Raw genomic sequence first — 16,078 nt, 5'->3', positions numbered from 1 at the left:
GAGACACACATATATCCTGATAACTCTCAAAAGCAGAGCATACACAGAGCATGCTTCTGTCAATGAAGCTTTCTAAAGTCAATCATGAACTTGGAATTTGAAAACTTCTAAATGTAGAGATTTACTGGCCACATTTCCCAATCATTATCTGATAAAATTAGACATAATAAAAAGATGGTCAAAATATTGTTGCTTATAACTCAAGCACATTCCCAGATAACCTTTGCCTCAAGAGGAAAGTAAAAAAATTGTTATCTGGAAACCAGTACAGAGGGGACATCATAGCAAGGCTCTGTGCAGAGGAAAATATGCAGCCTTAACTGCTTTTGCTGTTGAAGAAGAAAGAAAAAAGAACAAGTTACACATTTTAAGAAATTAGAAAAATAATAATAAAATAAATCAAAATAAAGTAGAAAGATAAACCTAATAATGACTAAAAATAACAATAATAAAAATGAAAACAAAAAATATAAGGAATCTACAATCTGTTTGTTTTAAATGATCATTAATACACACTAAGCTTACATGATCCTAATTAAGTAATTAAAAATCAAAGATAAATATACTGACTACCAGAAAAAAGCAAAACCAAACTCGACAGAATCTAGTCGGTCTCAGAGCTCTAAATACCTTCTGCAGCCTGAATGCCAGCCCCTAACACATAAAGTGCCCACCTGATACCCCCACTGCATTTCCAACGTGCATCTCAAACTCAGCACAAACTCTGAACCAAATTCTAGTCATTGTCCCCCAAAATGCATGGGTTTCCGGTCCCATCCTCTTGGGCAGGGCTCCTCTGTGGACACTCCCTGCAGAGCTGTCCTTGATGTCTCTCTCTGTCTCATCTCCACGTCCGATTGGTCAGAAATCCTATAGGCTTGTCCTCAAAATAGATCTAGAATCCAACTACTTAGTAACCCCGCCCCCAGTGCTGGGGTCCTCACGGCAGCCCCTGACTTGGTCCTGCCCTGCCCTCTCTGCATGGCGGGCAGTCTTCAGCGTCCCCTGCAGCCAGATGCCACCCTCCTCTGCAAACTGCCATGGCTGGCAGAGTCTGCACTGGGCTCCAGCCCCCCTGGCGCTCTCGTTTCCTCTCCCACTGCCCCAGCCCTCCACTCTGCTCCAGCCACACTGCCTCCTGAACTCTCCTGCCTCAGGGTCCTCTCACCTCTCTCGGGGATGCTCTATGCTCTGGTAAGTTCACCTGCTCATTTCTTCAGCTTTTTACTCCAAGGCGACCTTCCCCAGGCCTGTTGTAGCCACTCTGTTTAAAATCCCTACACCCTCAGACCCTTCAAGCCCCTTCTTTCTCTACTTTTTTCCTTTTCACACCTAGCACTGGAATGGAAACTCCAAAGATGAAGGCTTCTGCACCTTGCTCAATGCTATAGCCCAATGCCTCGGGCAACTCCCAACACACCTGGGCACTTAGTATCTGTTGAGTGAATGGACCAGCAAAGAACTGAATGAAGGAGAGATGAGAAGAATACAAGAGAACTCTACATGCAGTTCTATAGAAACAAGCTTGAAAGGTGACAAAATGGAATATTTCCTAACAAAATATAACACTGGTCCATACTCTTTTCCCTGGTGGCTCAGACGGTAAAGAATCTGCCTGCAATGTGGAAGACAGAGGTTCAGTCCCTGAGTTGGGAAGATCCCCTTGAGAAGGGAATGGTTACCCACTCTAGTATTCTTGCCTGAAGAATTCCATGGACAGAGGAGTCCATGGGGTCACAAAGAGTCAGACACAACTGAGTGACTAACACATTCTTTTCATTTCTTAATTAGATGGGTTCACATTTTTATTTTACCTTTAAAGAACAGATAATTTAGGTGTTATTTAAACTATTCCAAGCTACAGGAAAAGATTTTTTTACCTCCCTAATTCATTTTACAAAATCACAATAAAAACTTTTTAAAAAAAACTTTAGGTAAAATAAGAATAGAGGGACCATTTAAATATTAACACTCACGATAAATTTGAAAAAAATTAAAATTCAGATCCACAATATATATTGGTCTCCTGTTAACAAACACAAACAACCCAACAGAAAAGCGTACAGAGTACATGAAAAGTCACCAACACCCAAATTCAAATGGGAAACAAACATTTAAAAAGAGCTTCAAAATCACTAGTAGTGAGTGAAATGAGAATTAAAATTGCCACAAAATACCACTGCATAGTCATCAAATTCCCCTCAAACTGGGAAAAGCCAACAGTAGCTGCAACCTCCAGGCAGGACGAGAACAGAGTCGTCCCTGCGCCAGGGTGAATGTGTGGCCACAGACCCTCTGGACGGCAGCGTGGCGGCAGCCCTGGAAGGTGCCAGCGCACCCTCACTGCAGCAGCCCTGCTGCTGGGACCCAGCCCACGGGGGCAACAGCTCTGCCGAGGAAGGACAGATGTTTAAGCAGCTGATTACAGGACAGTGGGCACCACACCACGGACGCTATGAACACCATACAGAAGCAAATTCTAATTAGACCAGTTGATCAGGGTGGGGGGTGTTCCAAGAGGCACTGATGAGAAAATTTTGTATGAAACTATTTCTGTAGTATGAAAAGACCCCAAAAGTCTACAGTATGTATGTGTGCATCTGTGTGTGGAGGGGTGGGGGGTGGTATGAGTGTTATCTGAGATGAGCATCTCGAAACAGGAAGGATAAACCCCAAACTATTGACATGGGCTCTCCAAGGACAGAGAATGGGAAGTATAAATAGATAAACAAGTACACAAATGACTTATTAGAGAGCTCAGTCTTACAAATGTAACAATATAACAGGAAACAGCTCCTTCAACTCAAGTCCACTCAGGACTGCTGGAGAGCAAGGAGGTGCAGCCTGGACCTGACTTGGTGCCTGTAATGCAAAGCTGTCATTGCCAAGTGCACCCCCTCCCCATGCTGCCAAAGGTGGAGGCCCAGGGCCAAGTCTTCCTTGGCCACAGAATGCACAGCCTCAGGGCATTCAGTGGGAAAGGCCCAGGCACTTCAGGTGCTAGGCTTCTCGTACCAGGCTAAGAGGAAGGGAACTAAAGAGATGAAAGAACCAGGTTTCCCTTTCACTCTTTAAGAAGCAGGGGATGAAGCCACGGCCTCAGAGGCAGCAGACCCAAGGAATATGGAAGACACACAGAGCTTACAAGAGAGATATAAGAAACTTTAAGTCCCCACAGCAGTGACACACACAGTCCACAGCCTCGGGATGTGCCAGAGGTCTCCAGTCCACACAGGACAGCAGAGTCAAGAACACCTGGGAGCCAGCAGTGTGCTGAACTGAAGGCGCAAGAGGCACGAGCAAAGTAGAATTTCTAGGAGCCGTGCACGCAGCCCACCTCAAGGCCTGGCCCCAGGAAGACATCTCTGCACTGGGTGCTGGGTGTGTCAGACACACCAACCTGGGGCTGACCAACTGGCTGACTGACTTAGGGGTGGGGGAGGTGGGGGAGGAAGGGAAGGAGGGAAGCCAGGGCGTCGGGGAGGGAGCAGGTGCGCACTCCTCACAGCACACTCCCACAGACTCACCCACAGCACAGAGGTCTGCAAAGCGGTCCTCTCCCTCCTCCGCGTGGATCAGGTCGTTTCGGCTCTTCTTGGTGGCTGCTCTCTTCAACACTGCTTTAAACAAAGGGTGGGCAGGCGGCATGAGTGCAACCCGGCTGGGCAACCTGCCTCAGGGCTGGGCTGTCTCTCAGTTACCCACTCCCTAATCTTCAGGAACGAGCAGCCTCTCCAGATCCCCTCTCCTGAAGCCAAGGCTGGCAGCAGGAAGGACAATGCCTGGCCCCCATGGCCCCTCTTGGTCCTCAGATCAAAAGGGACAAGGGATTTTGAGGTCCTGCTTGTCCTTCTCTCCATGATGATGTCCGTGGGGAAGGCCTGGCTGCCATGCAGACCATGAAACTTCCAAGTGGGGGCAAGGCCAGGGCTGTAGCCAGCTGCCCCGGGAGCCCGCACTCCAAGGCCAGGCAAGACAGGAGAGATGAGCTCAAGGCCGCAGAGGAACCCACGAGACCTGCTCAGGCCCCAGGTGTGGGCCCCGCGAGACCATGGCAGGCGTGGCACCCTGTCTGGTCCTGTCCTGAGCAGCGGGCATAAAGATGGCAGCCTTCTTTCCTGCCGCTGGGGCTGTGCTCGCCCCTGTCCCTGCTCTGGGGCCCCACGTGGCACTAGAGGTCTTCCATGGCAAGCTGGGGTCAGCATCATCCTGAGCCCTGGGGACAGACACAGCTTGGTTTAAACCCACAGCCTTCTAGAAGCAGTGTGGTCCCACAGAACTTTCTAGGATGATTTGAAACAAGCTGAGGAAGACTAAGGGACTAGATTTTCACTTCTGTTTCATTGTAACAGGGGCACCTGCAAACTCACACAGTCATGAGTCTGCTGCCATGCCGGACAACACGGCTCTCAGGCTGTGCTGTGAGCACAGGCTCCTGAGACCCTGGGCTGAGCCCACTGCTGGCTACACCCTCTCTGGTCATGGCCCACAGCTCCTAAGGAGGATCCGGCTAACCTGCACATGCTGCTGACCCACACAGAGCCTACCTCCGACAGGCAGGCACCCAGAAGAGCAGAAGGCCTCATGCATCACACGCAAGCGCACACACGTGCCATGGCCCACTGGCCCCCAAAGCCCTGAGACCAGGCAAGGAATGCTGACAGCAGCCACCTACCATCCAGAGGGGACTTCTCCTCCGCGTTCTTGTCCTCCTCGGCCAGCATGACCTCCTCTGCGAGCGAGACACAGCCTCAGGCCAGAGCCCTCCCATGCCCACCCCTGACTAGGGCTCATCCCCCAGAAACACAGCAGAATGGAGGCGAGGCCCTGCCTGCTTGGCCTTCCCACTTTCAGAAGCCATGGGCTATGGTTGAGCTCATCCCACTGAGTCAGAGCCCTTGGTGTGTCCCACAGACAGAGCGCCATGAAGAGGGCCTGGCTTGCTCCCCCCTCACGTGGCCCTCCTGCAAGCATCCCCCACCCCAGCAGAGCTCGCTCCTGGAGGGCTCTGGTGGCGGGTGCAGGGAGCCAGCAGAGCGCAGGCCAGGAGCGCCACACAGCCCTGTCCTCACCGGCCTTGAAGATCCACTCCAGGTACCCGTTGAGCTCCCGCTCGATCTGCTGCTGCCGGCGGAGTTTCAGAAAGGCCCGGCGGTTCTCCACCCGCTCACGCTCCTTGGCAAACTCTCTGTGATGGGCAAAGCCAGGGCAGGAGGCAGATCAGGTGGGTATAAGCTCATCTACAGGCCCCACCTGTACAGCTAGAGGCACCAGGAACCAGGAAGAGGCCGGGACAGGGGCAGCGGGCCAAGGGCCACCCCTCCCGGCGGCTCCCACCACCCTGGCCTCTGCCCACCTGAGCATTTACAAGGCCCAGGCAAACGCTCCCACCTTGGGCCCCTGCAGTACACAGGGACATCTCCCCAGTGCCCCGAGACAGGCTCCACCACCCCCTGGCCTAGAGCAGGTTTGGGCGCACACCCTCTGCGTGCAGGGCCCCGTCCTCTGGACAGAGACAGGCAGAGAGCTTATGGACAAGAACCCTCCATAGGACTTTCACCTTTTTTCTTCAGCTGGTTCAGACCTTCAGCCATGCTAGAAGGAGGGACAGGGAGGAACCAGATCATCTCAGGGCGGCCAGAGACAGGGAGACAGTCTAGCGTCACGAGGTCCCTCTGCCGCCCGGGGCCCTCAGCACCTGCCCCACCTCAGCTGAGCTTCTAGGCACAAAGGGCCAGAGGAAGCCCTGCACACACACACACCACACACATACCACACGCGCACACACCTTGGCTCAGGGGCCCAAAGTGCAAGCAGGCATGCTCCCAGGGCAAAAGAGCATGCCTGTTCTCCCTCAGGAGCAGCAGCTTCTGGGCTCGACAGAGGGGCGGGCCCGCCTGCCCTCTCACAGCCCTGGCAAGGGAGAGAGCTCGGCTCTGACCAGGATGGACCCCGAGCCTGAGACCACTGTCTACCAGGGCCTGAGCCACCTCAGCCCTGGCCATGAGAGGGGATGGCTCCCTCCTGGATGTCTCACCCCACCCGAGTCCTGACTAAAGAGATGCAGGGCCCCTCACGGTCTCCCCACCAGGCCAGCCCCGTGGCCACACCTGAGTGCAGAGGCCTGAGGGCAGGATGGGGCGAGACCACACTGCCTGGGTGGCCTGAGAGTCATCAGCAGAAACTCCCTGCAGTGACTGACCCAGCTGCCGGGCACCCACTGCCTGGGGGCAGCTGTGAGCCTCCCCTCCCCGGGCTTCTGCCCCTCCAGGAGGAAGGACTGTGAGAGGAATGACCCATTCTGCTTCTCTGGGCACTGAGAGGGTGGGAGCCCGAGGTGTGGACAGGAGCGAGGATGAACCACCTCCAAGCTGGCCCCTCCAGCAGCCCTCATCTAGCCGTGGCAGAGTCACACGTGTGGTGATCACCACCCTAAGCGGCCATGCGGTCTCCCACCTTTCTGGGGCTGGAGGAGAAGCCTGAGCCCAGCTGAGACCGATTAGGAAAACCAGCACCCACAGGTGGGGGAAGGGCTGAGAAACACAAAGTTCGCGGGCCTCCCTCAGGCTCCACTGGCAATCCCGTTCCTCCTCCAGTCCTCAGAGCAACCCTGAGCAGGGCCCACTCGTGTCCTGCCAGCCTCCCCACCTCCTCACAAGCCTGGCGGCTCCAGCTCTGAGCTCCCTGCATCGCAGGCCCCACACTGTCTGCGCCTGCACTCCAGTAGTTCTCTGAAGACACGACCCTCCTCCCTCCTTGCCAAGCTGGTCCCCCTGCGTCTCAGTGGAGCTGCCCCTTCCCCAGATCCTCCTCTGAGCCCAGGCCTCCCTTGGCTTCCCCATCCCAGCTCAGACTGCAGCCTCCACCTGATGGGGAGCTCCCACCATCCCCGGTGCTGCTCTGGGCGGAGAGGCTCAGAAAGGCATGCTAGTGACAATCAGAGCCTCACAGGAGGGAGCAAGGCAGGAGCACATGTCAAAGCCAAGCAGAGCGCGGGGCCCAGACGCTGCCCTCTCAGTGGTGGCACCTTCTCAGATGACAGGACAGCTGCCCACTGGGTCCCCCAGGCTCTCCCCAGCCTACCTCAGGCCAGGGGAATGGCAACATTCCCCCCCAGCTTTACAGGGATCTGATGCCCACGTGGGGGCAGGGTGGCAGGCCAAGCCAGACGCCCTCTAACTGTCTACACAGCCTCCTCAGCCCCGGAGAAGGGTGGAAGCCCCAGACACCAGCCCCAGTGGTTTCCTGAAGCCAACGGCACTTCTCCAGCCTCAGCCGCGTGTAGGCCAGGAGGGCACGGTGGGCCACAGGTTGCTGCACCTCTCTCCCAGGGAGGGTCAGAGCCCCTTTCTCCAGGAGGGACCCTTGTCCTGAACCCTCACTTGTCCTCTCCTTGAGGTCAGCAGGGACAGGGGCCCAGAGAGGAGGGTAAGCCAGGGGTCGGGGCTGCTCCATCCCTTCTCCAGTGTCGCAGCAGAGGGCTCTCTGGCCCCCAGGGCTGCTCCTGCAGAAACCCCACCATGAATCCAGGTAAGAGGCAGCAGCAGCCCCTCCCGACTCAAAGGTCGGGGTGAAGGCCAAGAGCTAGACGTAAGGAGGCCAGGGGAGAGGTCAGATGGCAGCCCAAGGACAGGCTGGCTAGAACTCAGGGCTCTAGGAGCGGCCACCCCAGGGCCAGGCCCCGCCTCCCCCATACCACTCAGGCCACGTCCAGTCCCATCACCCAGCCTAGCCTGCAAACTCAGAGGCGCATGCAGCCGCAAGCCCCTTACCCTGAGAGCACGCCCAGCACCAGGTTGAGCATGAAGAAGGAGCCGATGATAATCAGGGGCAGGAAGTAGAGCCAGTTCCAGGTGTTGCCGGCTGCATCATTGGTCTGGAAGCAAGAGCAGATGAGCAGGATGGTGGGCAGGACAGTGCCCCGGCCTTCTCACACACCAGCAGAGTCCAGGTATGGGTGGCGCCAGACAGGAAACCCAAACCACACCTGCCTGCCCTTGACCCCTCTAGGACTGGGGCCCCACAGGACCAAGGAGCTTCGCACTCCTGACCTGCCCAGCAGTGCCAAGAAGCCAAGGGCTTCACCTCCCGGGTGCCCCACCTGGACACCTCCCCTCCGCTCCCCAGGCTGCTGGACACACCAGGCAGCTTCAGAGACAGTCCTCCTTCGTGAAGCCCGTGGACCCCAGGGTCCAAGTCTGATCTGTCTCCTGCCACTCCCCCAGCACAGCGCAGGGAGCCTGGGTCACACCCCGTCAACAAGAAGGCATCTCGCTGCTGCTGCCCCCAGGGAGAAGCTGAGCCTGACAGAACCCCGCCCTCAGGCCGGGTCTAAATAACCGGATGCAGGGGGGCTCCCCCCAAGCCTTCTGACTTCTAGAGCACAGCCCACAAAGGGATAAGGCCCTCTCCATCCAATTCTTTTCCACTGTTGTTCTGTTTTCAGGGGCCCCTGTAGGCCCCTGACTGGGGGAGACCTCTTTCTCCACACGAATTTGCTGCTAGAAGTGAACCAAGAGGCGTGGGCATTGTAGGCAGGCAACCACCGGGCCCCTCTGCTCCTCCGTTCAGAGGCGGCTCACGAGCCAAGGGCCAGGCCTGAGCAGGACAGAGGCAGAAGGATGTCCTTGCCCTGCCCTGAGGCCGGGCTGACGTCCAGGCACTGCTGCTGGGGCTCCTGCCCTCCAGTGTCCGCCAGCCCAGGCAGAACTGTGGACTCCACCCCTGCAAGTCCTGAGCCCCACTGCCTGCCTGCCGCTTGTGGCTTCTGATTCCTGGACATTGATTCCAGGCTGGTCGCCAAGAACCCCAGGCCTTGACCAAAAGAGACACTCAGACATCTGACTTTGCTTGCTGCCCCTATTCCCTGACCAACCTCTGCCAGCTTCAAACAGAACTCCAACCTATAGGCTACAATGACCGCCAAAGCCGCCAGCCTCCCCGAAGGGCACCCTCAGAACCAGCTTCCTTCTGGGAAGAAGGAGAGATGTGCCGCCGCCTCGGCTCCTCCCACCCACTCGGTCAGGGGTTTGGCTCCACGATGTCCCACTAATGGACCATTTCCACCGGTAGCCAAAGTACCCTAGTTTCATCTTAAGAAACAAACAAGGACTTGCACTTCTGGGAAGATGAAGCAGACATTCTCTTCCCTATTTCTCCCACTGAGTACAATTAATAACCTGAACATTATATCTAGAGCAAATATACATTTCACAGAAGACTCTAAAAAGTGGAGAAAAGAAAGCAGATCAACCTCTGGACACACGATAAGTTCCCTGTGTTTCTGTTTTGTTTTTCCCTCATATATCCCATACCTGGGGCTCTTAAAACCTACAACCTGGAAATGCCAAGAGACACAGACAAAAAATACAGCAACAAAAACCAGTGTGCTCTCTCTCTGTCTCTCTCTCTAACCAAAGGGCCAGGAAGGGGGCCACCTAGTAAGACAGACAATAACTGTGCTATTCCAGCCAAACAGGGCAGAAAATACATGACGCCACCTCCACCCTGGTCAGTAAAGGCCAAGGAGGAGCTAGACAAGCCCCTCCCCAGATCGTAACGAGGGAAGCAACCTCCCAACACCCCTAAACCACGGACATGTCAGAGAAAGACAAGCAGGGAGGTGGACATCCTCCCAAGGCCCCCATCCCACCCTACCTCTGTGGTATCAGTGGGGACCACAGGAAGAGCCTGGACTTCCACCCCCAGGTGGCAGTAATGAGACACACTACCCGCTCCCTGCTGAGGAGCTGCTGCCAGAGGGGCCCTAGGGGAAAGTCAGACTTTCACCGTCACCCAGTGATGAGGCCACACACACCCCACCCACATAATGTGCATAGACCCTGTGGAGAGCAGGAACGAGGCACACCTAACCTTCCCAACCAGGGAAGCATCCTAGAGGTACAGTGGGAGCCAGAATTACCACTCCACCAGGCAGAATGAAAACACCCCCACAATGTGTCAGTGGAGGCCAGGTAGGGAGACCAGCCTTCTATGCCCACCTTGCAGTAGCAAGGCAGCAACCCCTGCTTCTCTTGGCAGAAGTCAGAGGAAGTCAGCTAAAACAGAGGATTTACATAAGATCCAGGGTCTTAGAACATAATGCCAACAATGTTCAGCTTTCAATTGACAGTCATTTGCCAAAACAAGAACCAGGAAGAGCACAAACTGAATTAAAAAAAAAAAAAAAGAATAGATGCTGTGAAATAAAGAATAAAAAGCAGAAAAAACAATTAGATGCTGTGATGGTTAATTTTATGTGTCAACTTGACTGGGCCATGGGGTGCCCAGATGTTTAGCCAAACATTCTGGATGGTTCTCCAAGTGTGTTTTTGGATGAAATTAACATTTTCATTAATAAAGCAGATAGTTCTCCATAATGTGGTGGGCCTCATCCAATCAATTCAAGGACATAAGAGAACAAAAAACTGACCCTCTTTGAAGTAAGAGAAGATTCTCCAGAAGAGAATGCAGACTTTATCTGCACCATTGGCACTATTGGGTCTCCAACTGCTTTCAAACTGGAATTGCACCACAGGCTCTCCTGGGTCGTGAGCCTGCCAGCCTAAACTTACTGCACATTTGGACCTGACAACCTTCATAATCACATGGACCAGTTCCTAATAATAGAGATCTTTCTTTCTCTCTGTCTCACACACACACATACACATGTATGTCTTGTTTGTTTTATTTCTCTGGAGAACCCCCAGAGATCACTAACATTAAGATGACAGAGATGATAGATATCTGACAAAGATTTTAAAGCAGCCATTGTAAAAATATTTCAAAGGGTAATTGTATACACATTTGAAACACATGAAAAAAATAGAAAGTCTCAACAAAGAAATCATATCATCAAATAAATAAAAGACACAATGAAGAATCAAATGGAAAATTTAGAACTGAAAAATACAATAATCAAAATTAAAATCTCAGTGGAAAGGCATAACAATAAAGACAACAAAGGAAAGAATTAATAGATGGTAAAAGAGAAGAAGAGAAATTACTCAATATAAAAAGAGAAATAGACTTTAAAAAATCAAACAAGAAAGATCAGAGCAGAGCCTCAAGAACCTGTGTGGCAATGACAAAACATTTGACATTCATTTATCAGAGCAGAGCACAGGAGAAAGAAGAGAAAGCTGAACAGTACTCAAGAAATAATAGCTCAAAAAATCCCCATATTTGGCAATAGACATAAACCAACAGATTCAAGAAGCTGAGTTAATACCAGACAGAATAAACCCAAAGAGATCCACAAGATATCTTATTGTCAAACCAAGAAAAACTAAGCACAGATTAAAAATCTTCAAAGTGGCAAGAGAAAAATGGCACCTTACTTATGGGGGAAAACCATTCAGAAGATTCCTCATCACTGACTACTGAGGCCAGAATGAAGTGGCACACTACTTTTCAGGTGCTCGAGAGAGAAACCTTCAACAAACACCTGCACCCATCAAATATATACTTTAGGAATGAAGGGAACATCAAGACATTCTCTTAATAAAAGCAGGGTAACTGGGAGAATTTGTCGCCAGCATATCTACCCTAAGAGAATGACTAATGAAAATCTCTAAGCAGAAAGGAATGATTTAAAAAGGAATTCTTGACCATTAAGAAGGAAGAAAAAACAATGAAAAGAGTAAAAATAAGGGTGGTGGTGGTGGTGGTTTAGTCGGTAAGTCCTGTCCGACTCTTGCGAGTCCATGGCCAAAGGAGCCTGGCAGGCAGGCTACAGTCCTGAGATTCTCCAGGCAAGAATACTGGAATGGGTTGCCATTTCCTCCTCCAGGGGATCTTCACAACCCAGGAATCGAACCTGGGTCTCCTGCACTATAGGCAGATTCTTTACCAACTGAGCTACAAGGGAAGCCCAAAATTAAGGGTAGATGGATTTTATTCATCCTTTTGAGTTTCCTAAATTATGTTTTGACAGTGGAAGCAAAAATTGTAACACACTATGATGTGGTTATAAATATATGCAGAGGAAATGTTTAAGATAATTGTATTATAAATAGGGGAGGATAAAGAAATATAAAGAAGATAAGGGATGTATATGTCACTTGAACTGATACTACTATGACACCAGTAGATTAGAGTAAGATATAGAGCAACTACTAAAAGAGCAGAGATACACTCAAAAACAGCTAGATAGATGAAAATTGAATTTTCTTCCAAGAAGGCAGGAAAAAGAAAACAAACAAAAAGCCAAAACAAACAGCAAACAAAAAATAAATAAAATGGCAGATGTGAGCTTTAACATATCAATAATTACATTATATGTTAATTGTCTGGATATACAAATTAAAAGACAAAGATTAGCTACTGAATTTAAAAACATGACCCAACTATGTTTTGTCTACAAGAAACTCATTTCAAATATAACAATTTAGGCAGGTAGCTCAGCTGGTAAAGAATTCACCTGCAATGTAGGAGACACCAGTTCGATTCCTGGGTCAGGAAGATCCTCTGGAGAAGAGATAGGCTATCCACTCCAGGGTTCTTGGGCTTCCCTGGTAGCTCAGATGGTAAAGAATCTGCCTATAATGCAGGAGAGCGAACCTGGGTTTGATCCCTGGGTTGGGAAGATCCCCTGGAGAAGGGAATAGCTACCCACTCCAGTATTCTGGCCTGGAGAATTCCATGGACAGAGGAGCCTGGCAGGCTACAATCCAGCGGGTCGCAAGGAGTCAGACATGACTGAGTGACTTTCACATGATAGATAGGCAGGCTGAAAGGGAGACATGGAAAAAGAAACATCATATAAACATGTATCAAATGAAAACTGCAGTGGCTAGAATAATATAAGATAAAGCAGACATTACAACAAAAAATTTCTCCAGAGACACAGGAACATATACACGCTTCCCCACAATCTGAAAGCAGTGCAGTCCTGTGAACCTTTCCTAAGCCAGGATGGTGTAAAGCAAAGAACAACCAGTCACCGCAGGATACATGTGCCAACAGATAGAGGAAAGCAAACGAGACAAAGTACAGACGCTCCCGGACACCGCCAAGCCGTGGCCTGCCTGACGCTGAGGGGCCAGTGCGGCACCCGGGGTGAGCGCGGCAGGGCCGCTCCTGCTGCTCGGGGGGCGCGCTGCCGCTGGAATAGCTTCCTGCAAAACAAATGCTGAACACTCTTTTCTCTTTTCACCTTGTTTCATAAAAGCATAAATCCTCCATGGCTTTCTTTTGGCTAGTGGGAACAAGTACTAATGTAGGTCTTTCATGAAAGTGAAGTGGTACTAGGAGAACTTTCAAAAATTGGGGGATATATTAGAATGATAAAATGGTCAATTCATCAAGAAGACATAGCGATTCTAAAGGTGTACATGCCTAACAAATGAACTACAACACACGTGAAGCAAAAACTGACAGAACTGAAAGGGGAAACAGACAAACGCACAATTACAGTTGAAAACTTCAACACCTCTCTCTCAAAAATTGATAAGGCAACTAGACAGAAAATCAGCAAGGATATAAAAGAACTCACCATCAACCAACAGGATTTAATTGACATTTATACACACAGTTCACAATAACATGTTACAAACATTCTTTTCAAGTATACCCGACACATATATGAAGATAGACCATATCCTGAGCCATAAAACAAGTCTCAATAAATTTAAAAGAATTGAAACTTTTTTCAAATTTAGTATATTCTCTAACCCTAATAAAATCAAACACGAGACAAATAACAGAAAGATGATAGGAAACTCTCCAAACACAAAGTAAACAAACAATTCTAAATAATGTATGTATCAAAGAGGAATTCTCAAGGAAATTTTAAAATATTGAACTGAACGAAAATGAAAATATAAGACATCAAATTTGAATGACATGGCTAAAGCAATTGTAAGAAGGAATTTATATTACTAAATACTTTACGAAAGAAGGAAAATTCTCAAATCAGTAATCTAAGCTTCCACCTGAAACATTTAGAAAAGGAAGTATAAAACAAGCCCAAATCAAGTAGAAGAAAGTAAACAGCAAAGATAAAAACAGAAATCAACAAAGTTGAAAATACAAACAATAGAGAAAATCAATTTTTGAAAAAGTTTGCTCTTTGAAAACACAGTCAAATTGACATACCTCTGGCAATACTGACCAAGAAAAAGAGAAGATATAAATTATCAATATCAATAATGAAACAGGGTACCGCACTACAGACCCAAGAAACATTAAAAGGATAATTAAGGAATACTACAGACAACTCTAAATGCATTAGACAACATGGATAAAATAGATTAATTTTTCCAAAAACACAAATTACTGCAACCCACCCAATATAAAATATAGTCCAATAACTATTAAAGAAAGTGATATTATGATTTTAAAACTTCCCCTACAAAAGGACAGACATATTGATCAATGAAGTAGAATTGATGATCTAGAAATAAACCCTTATATGTATGATGTAAATTTTTTTTAAATAAATATGCCAAGTCAATTCAGTGGGGAAAGTATACTCTTTCCAACAAATGGTGCTGGGACAAGTGGCTATCCACAGATAAAAAAATAAAATTGGATCCTACCACACATCAAAAACGAAGTCAAAATGGATCATAGACCTAAATATATGAGCCAAAACTAGAAAATACAGGAGTAAATTTTCATGACTTTGGATTAGGTAAAGGATTCTTAGATATGACACCAAAAGTGCAAAGAAAAACAGGAAAATTGGACTTCATCAAAATAAAAATCTTTTTTACTTCAAATAACACCATCAGAATAGTGAAAAGATACCTCATAAAGTGTGAGAAAATACTTGCAAATCATCTGAAATATCTGGTAAGGGTCTAGTGTTCATAATGTAAAAGAAATCTTGCAGGTCAATAATAAAATGACAAATAACCTAATCTTTAACTGGGCAAAGGATCTGAACACATATTTCTCCAAAGAAGATATAAAATGGTATTATAATCATGTAAAAGATGCTCAACATCATAACTCATTAAGAAAATACAAATCAAAGCTAAAATGAAACCACTTCACTTCATGGTTGGCTGGTTAAATTTACAAATAAATTTTACTAGGATGATTAAAATTTAAAAGAAAGACAAGTGTTGGTGATGTGTATGTGTGTGCTCAGTCATGCAATCATGTCTGACTCTTTGCAGCCCCACCAGGCTCCTCTGCCCATGGCACTTTCCAGGCAAGAATACTGGAGCGGGGTGTCATTTCCTACCCCAAGGGATCTTCCCAAACCAGGGATCGAACCTCCTGCACTGACAGGTGGATCCTTCCGTGCCACCCGTGAAGCCCAAGGGTCGGTGAGGACGTGGAGAGTGTGGGACATTCGTACACTCCTGGTGGGGATGTAAAATGCTGCAACCACTGTGGAAACCAATTTGGCAGTTCTTCAAAAGGTTAAATATGAAGTTACCATGTGACCCAGAAATTCCACTCCTAGGTGTACATGTAAGAGAAATGAAAACATATTCCACACAAAAATTTGTAAACAAATGTCCATAGCAGCATTATTCATAATGTAAAACAGTGGAAACAACCCCAAAATGTCCAACTGATGAAACATAAACAAAAGATGGTACATCCACACAATGGAATCATCTTTGATAATAAAAGCAATGAAATACTGATACTTGCTATAACATGGAGGGACCTTAAAAACACAAAATTCCACATCCTGTAGGAGTCCATTTGTATGAAATGTCTGGAATAGACTAATATAAAGAGACAGAATATATTAGTGTTTGCCAGAGGCTAGGGGAATGGAGGAATGGGAAGTGACTACGAATAGATACAGGGTTTTTTAGTTGATGAAAATCTTCAAAAATTAGTAATGATACTGGTTGCACAATCTTGTGAATATACAAAATGCACTGAACCATTCACCACTTTGATGAATTTCATAGTAGTTGAATAAAAATAAAATCATTATTTAAAAAAATAAAAATAAATCTCTAGGCTCAGAAGCTCCAATACTTTGGCCACCTGATGTGAATAGCTGATTCATTGGAAAAGACCCTGATGCTGGAAAAGATTGAAGGCAGAAGGAGAAGAGGGAGACAAAGGACGAGATGGCTGGATGGCATCACCAATGCAATGGATA

At 48.4% G+C, this 16,078-nt stretch overlaps 1 protein-coding gene across 9 annotated transcripts in view; it reads right to left on the bottom strand.

Annotated features, from left to right (window-relative positions):
• The window catches only part of CACNA1B (calcium voltage-gated channel subunit alpha1 B), a 205,581-nt gene that overhangs the window by 126,934 nt on the left and 62,569 nt on the right, over positions 1-16,078 (bottom strand). For 5 of the 9 annotated variants that reach the window (XM_043470320.1, XM_043470322.1, XM_043470323.1 and 2 more), the window contains 4 exons: positions 7,773-7,876; positions 5,073-5,188; positions 4,676-4,732; positions 3,528-3,620 (listed from right to left, as the gene is read on the bottom strand). In XM_043470320.1, the coding sequence (XP_043326255.1) occupies positions 3,528-3,620; positions 4,676-4,732; positions 5,073-5,188; positions 7,773-7,876 (370 nt within the window). The remainder of the gene's footprint in view (positions 1-3,527; positions 3,621-4,675; positions 4,733-5,072; positions 5,189-7,772; positions 7,877-16,078) is intronic. The other 4 variants (XM_043470327.1, XM_043470321.1, XM_043470325.1 and 1 more) reach the window with 1 other exon arrangement.

Source organism: Cervus canadensis, chromosome 5 (genome assembly GCF_019320065.1).
Source record: "Cervus canadensis isolate Bull #8, Minnesota chromosome 5, ASM1932006v1, whole genome shotgun sequence".
Lineage (NCBI taxonomy): Eukaryota > Metazoa > Chordata > Mammalia > Artiodactyla > Cervidae > Cervus > Cervus canadensis.
This window is presented reverse-complemented; position numbering and strand designations above follow the sequence as displayed.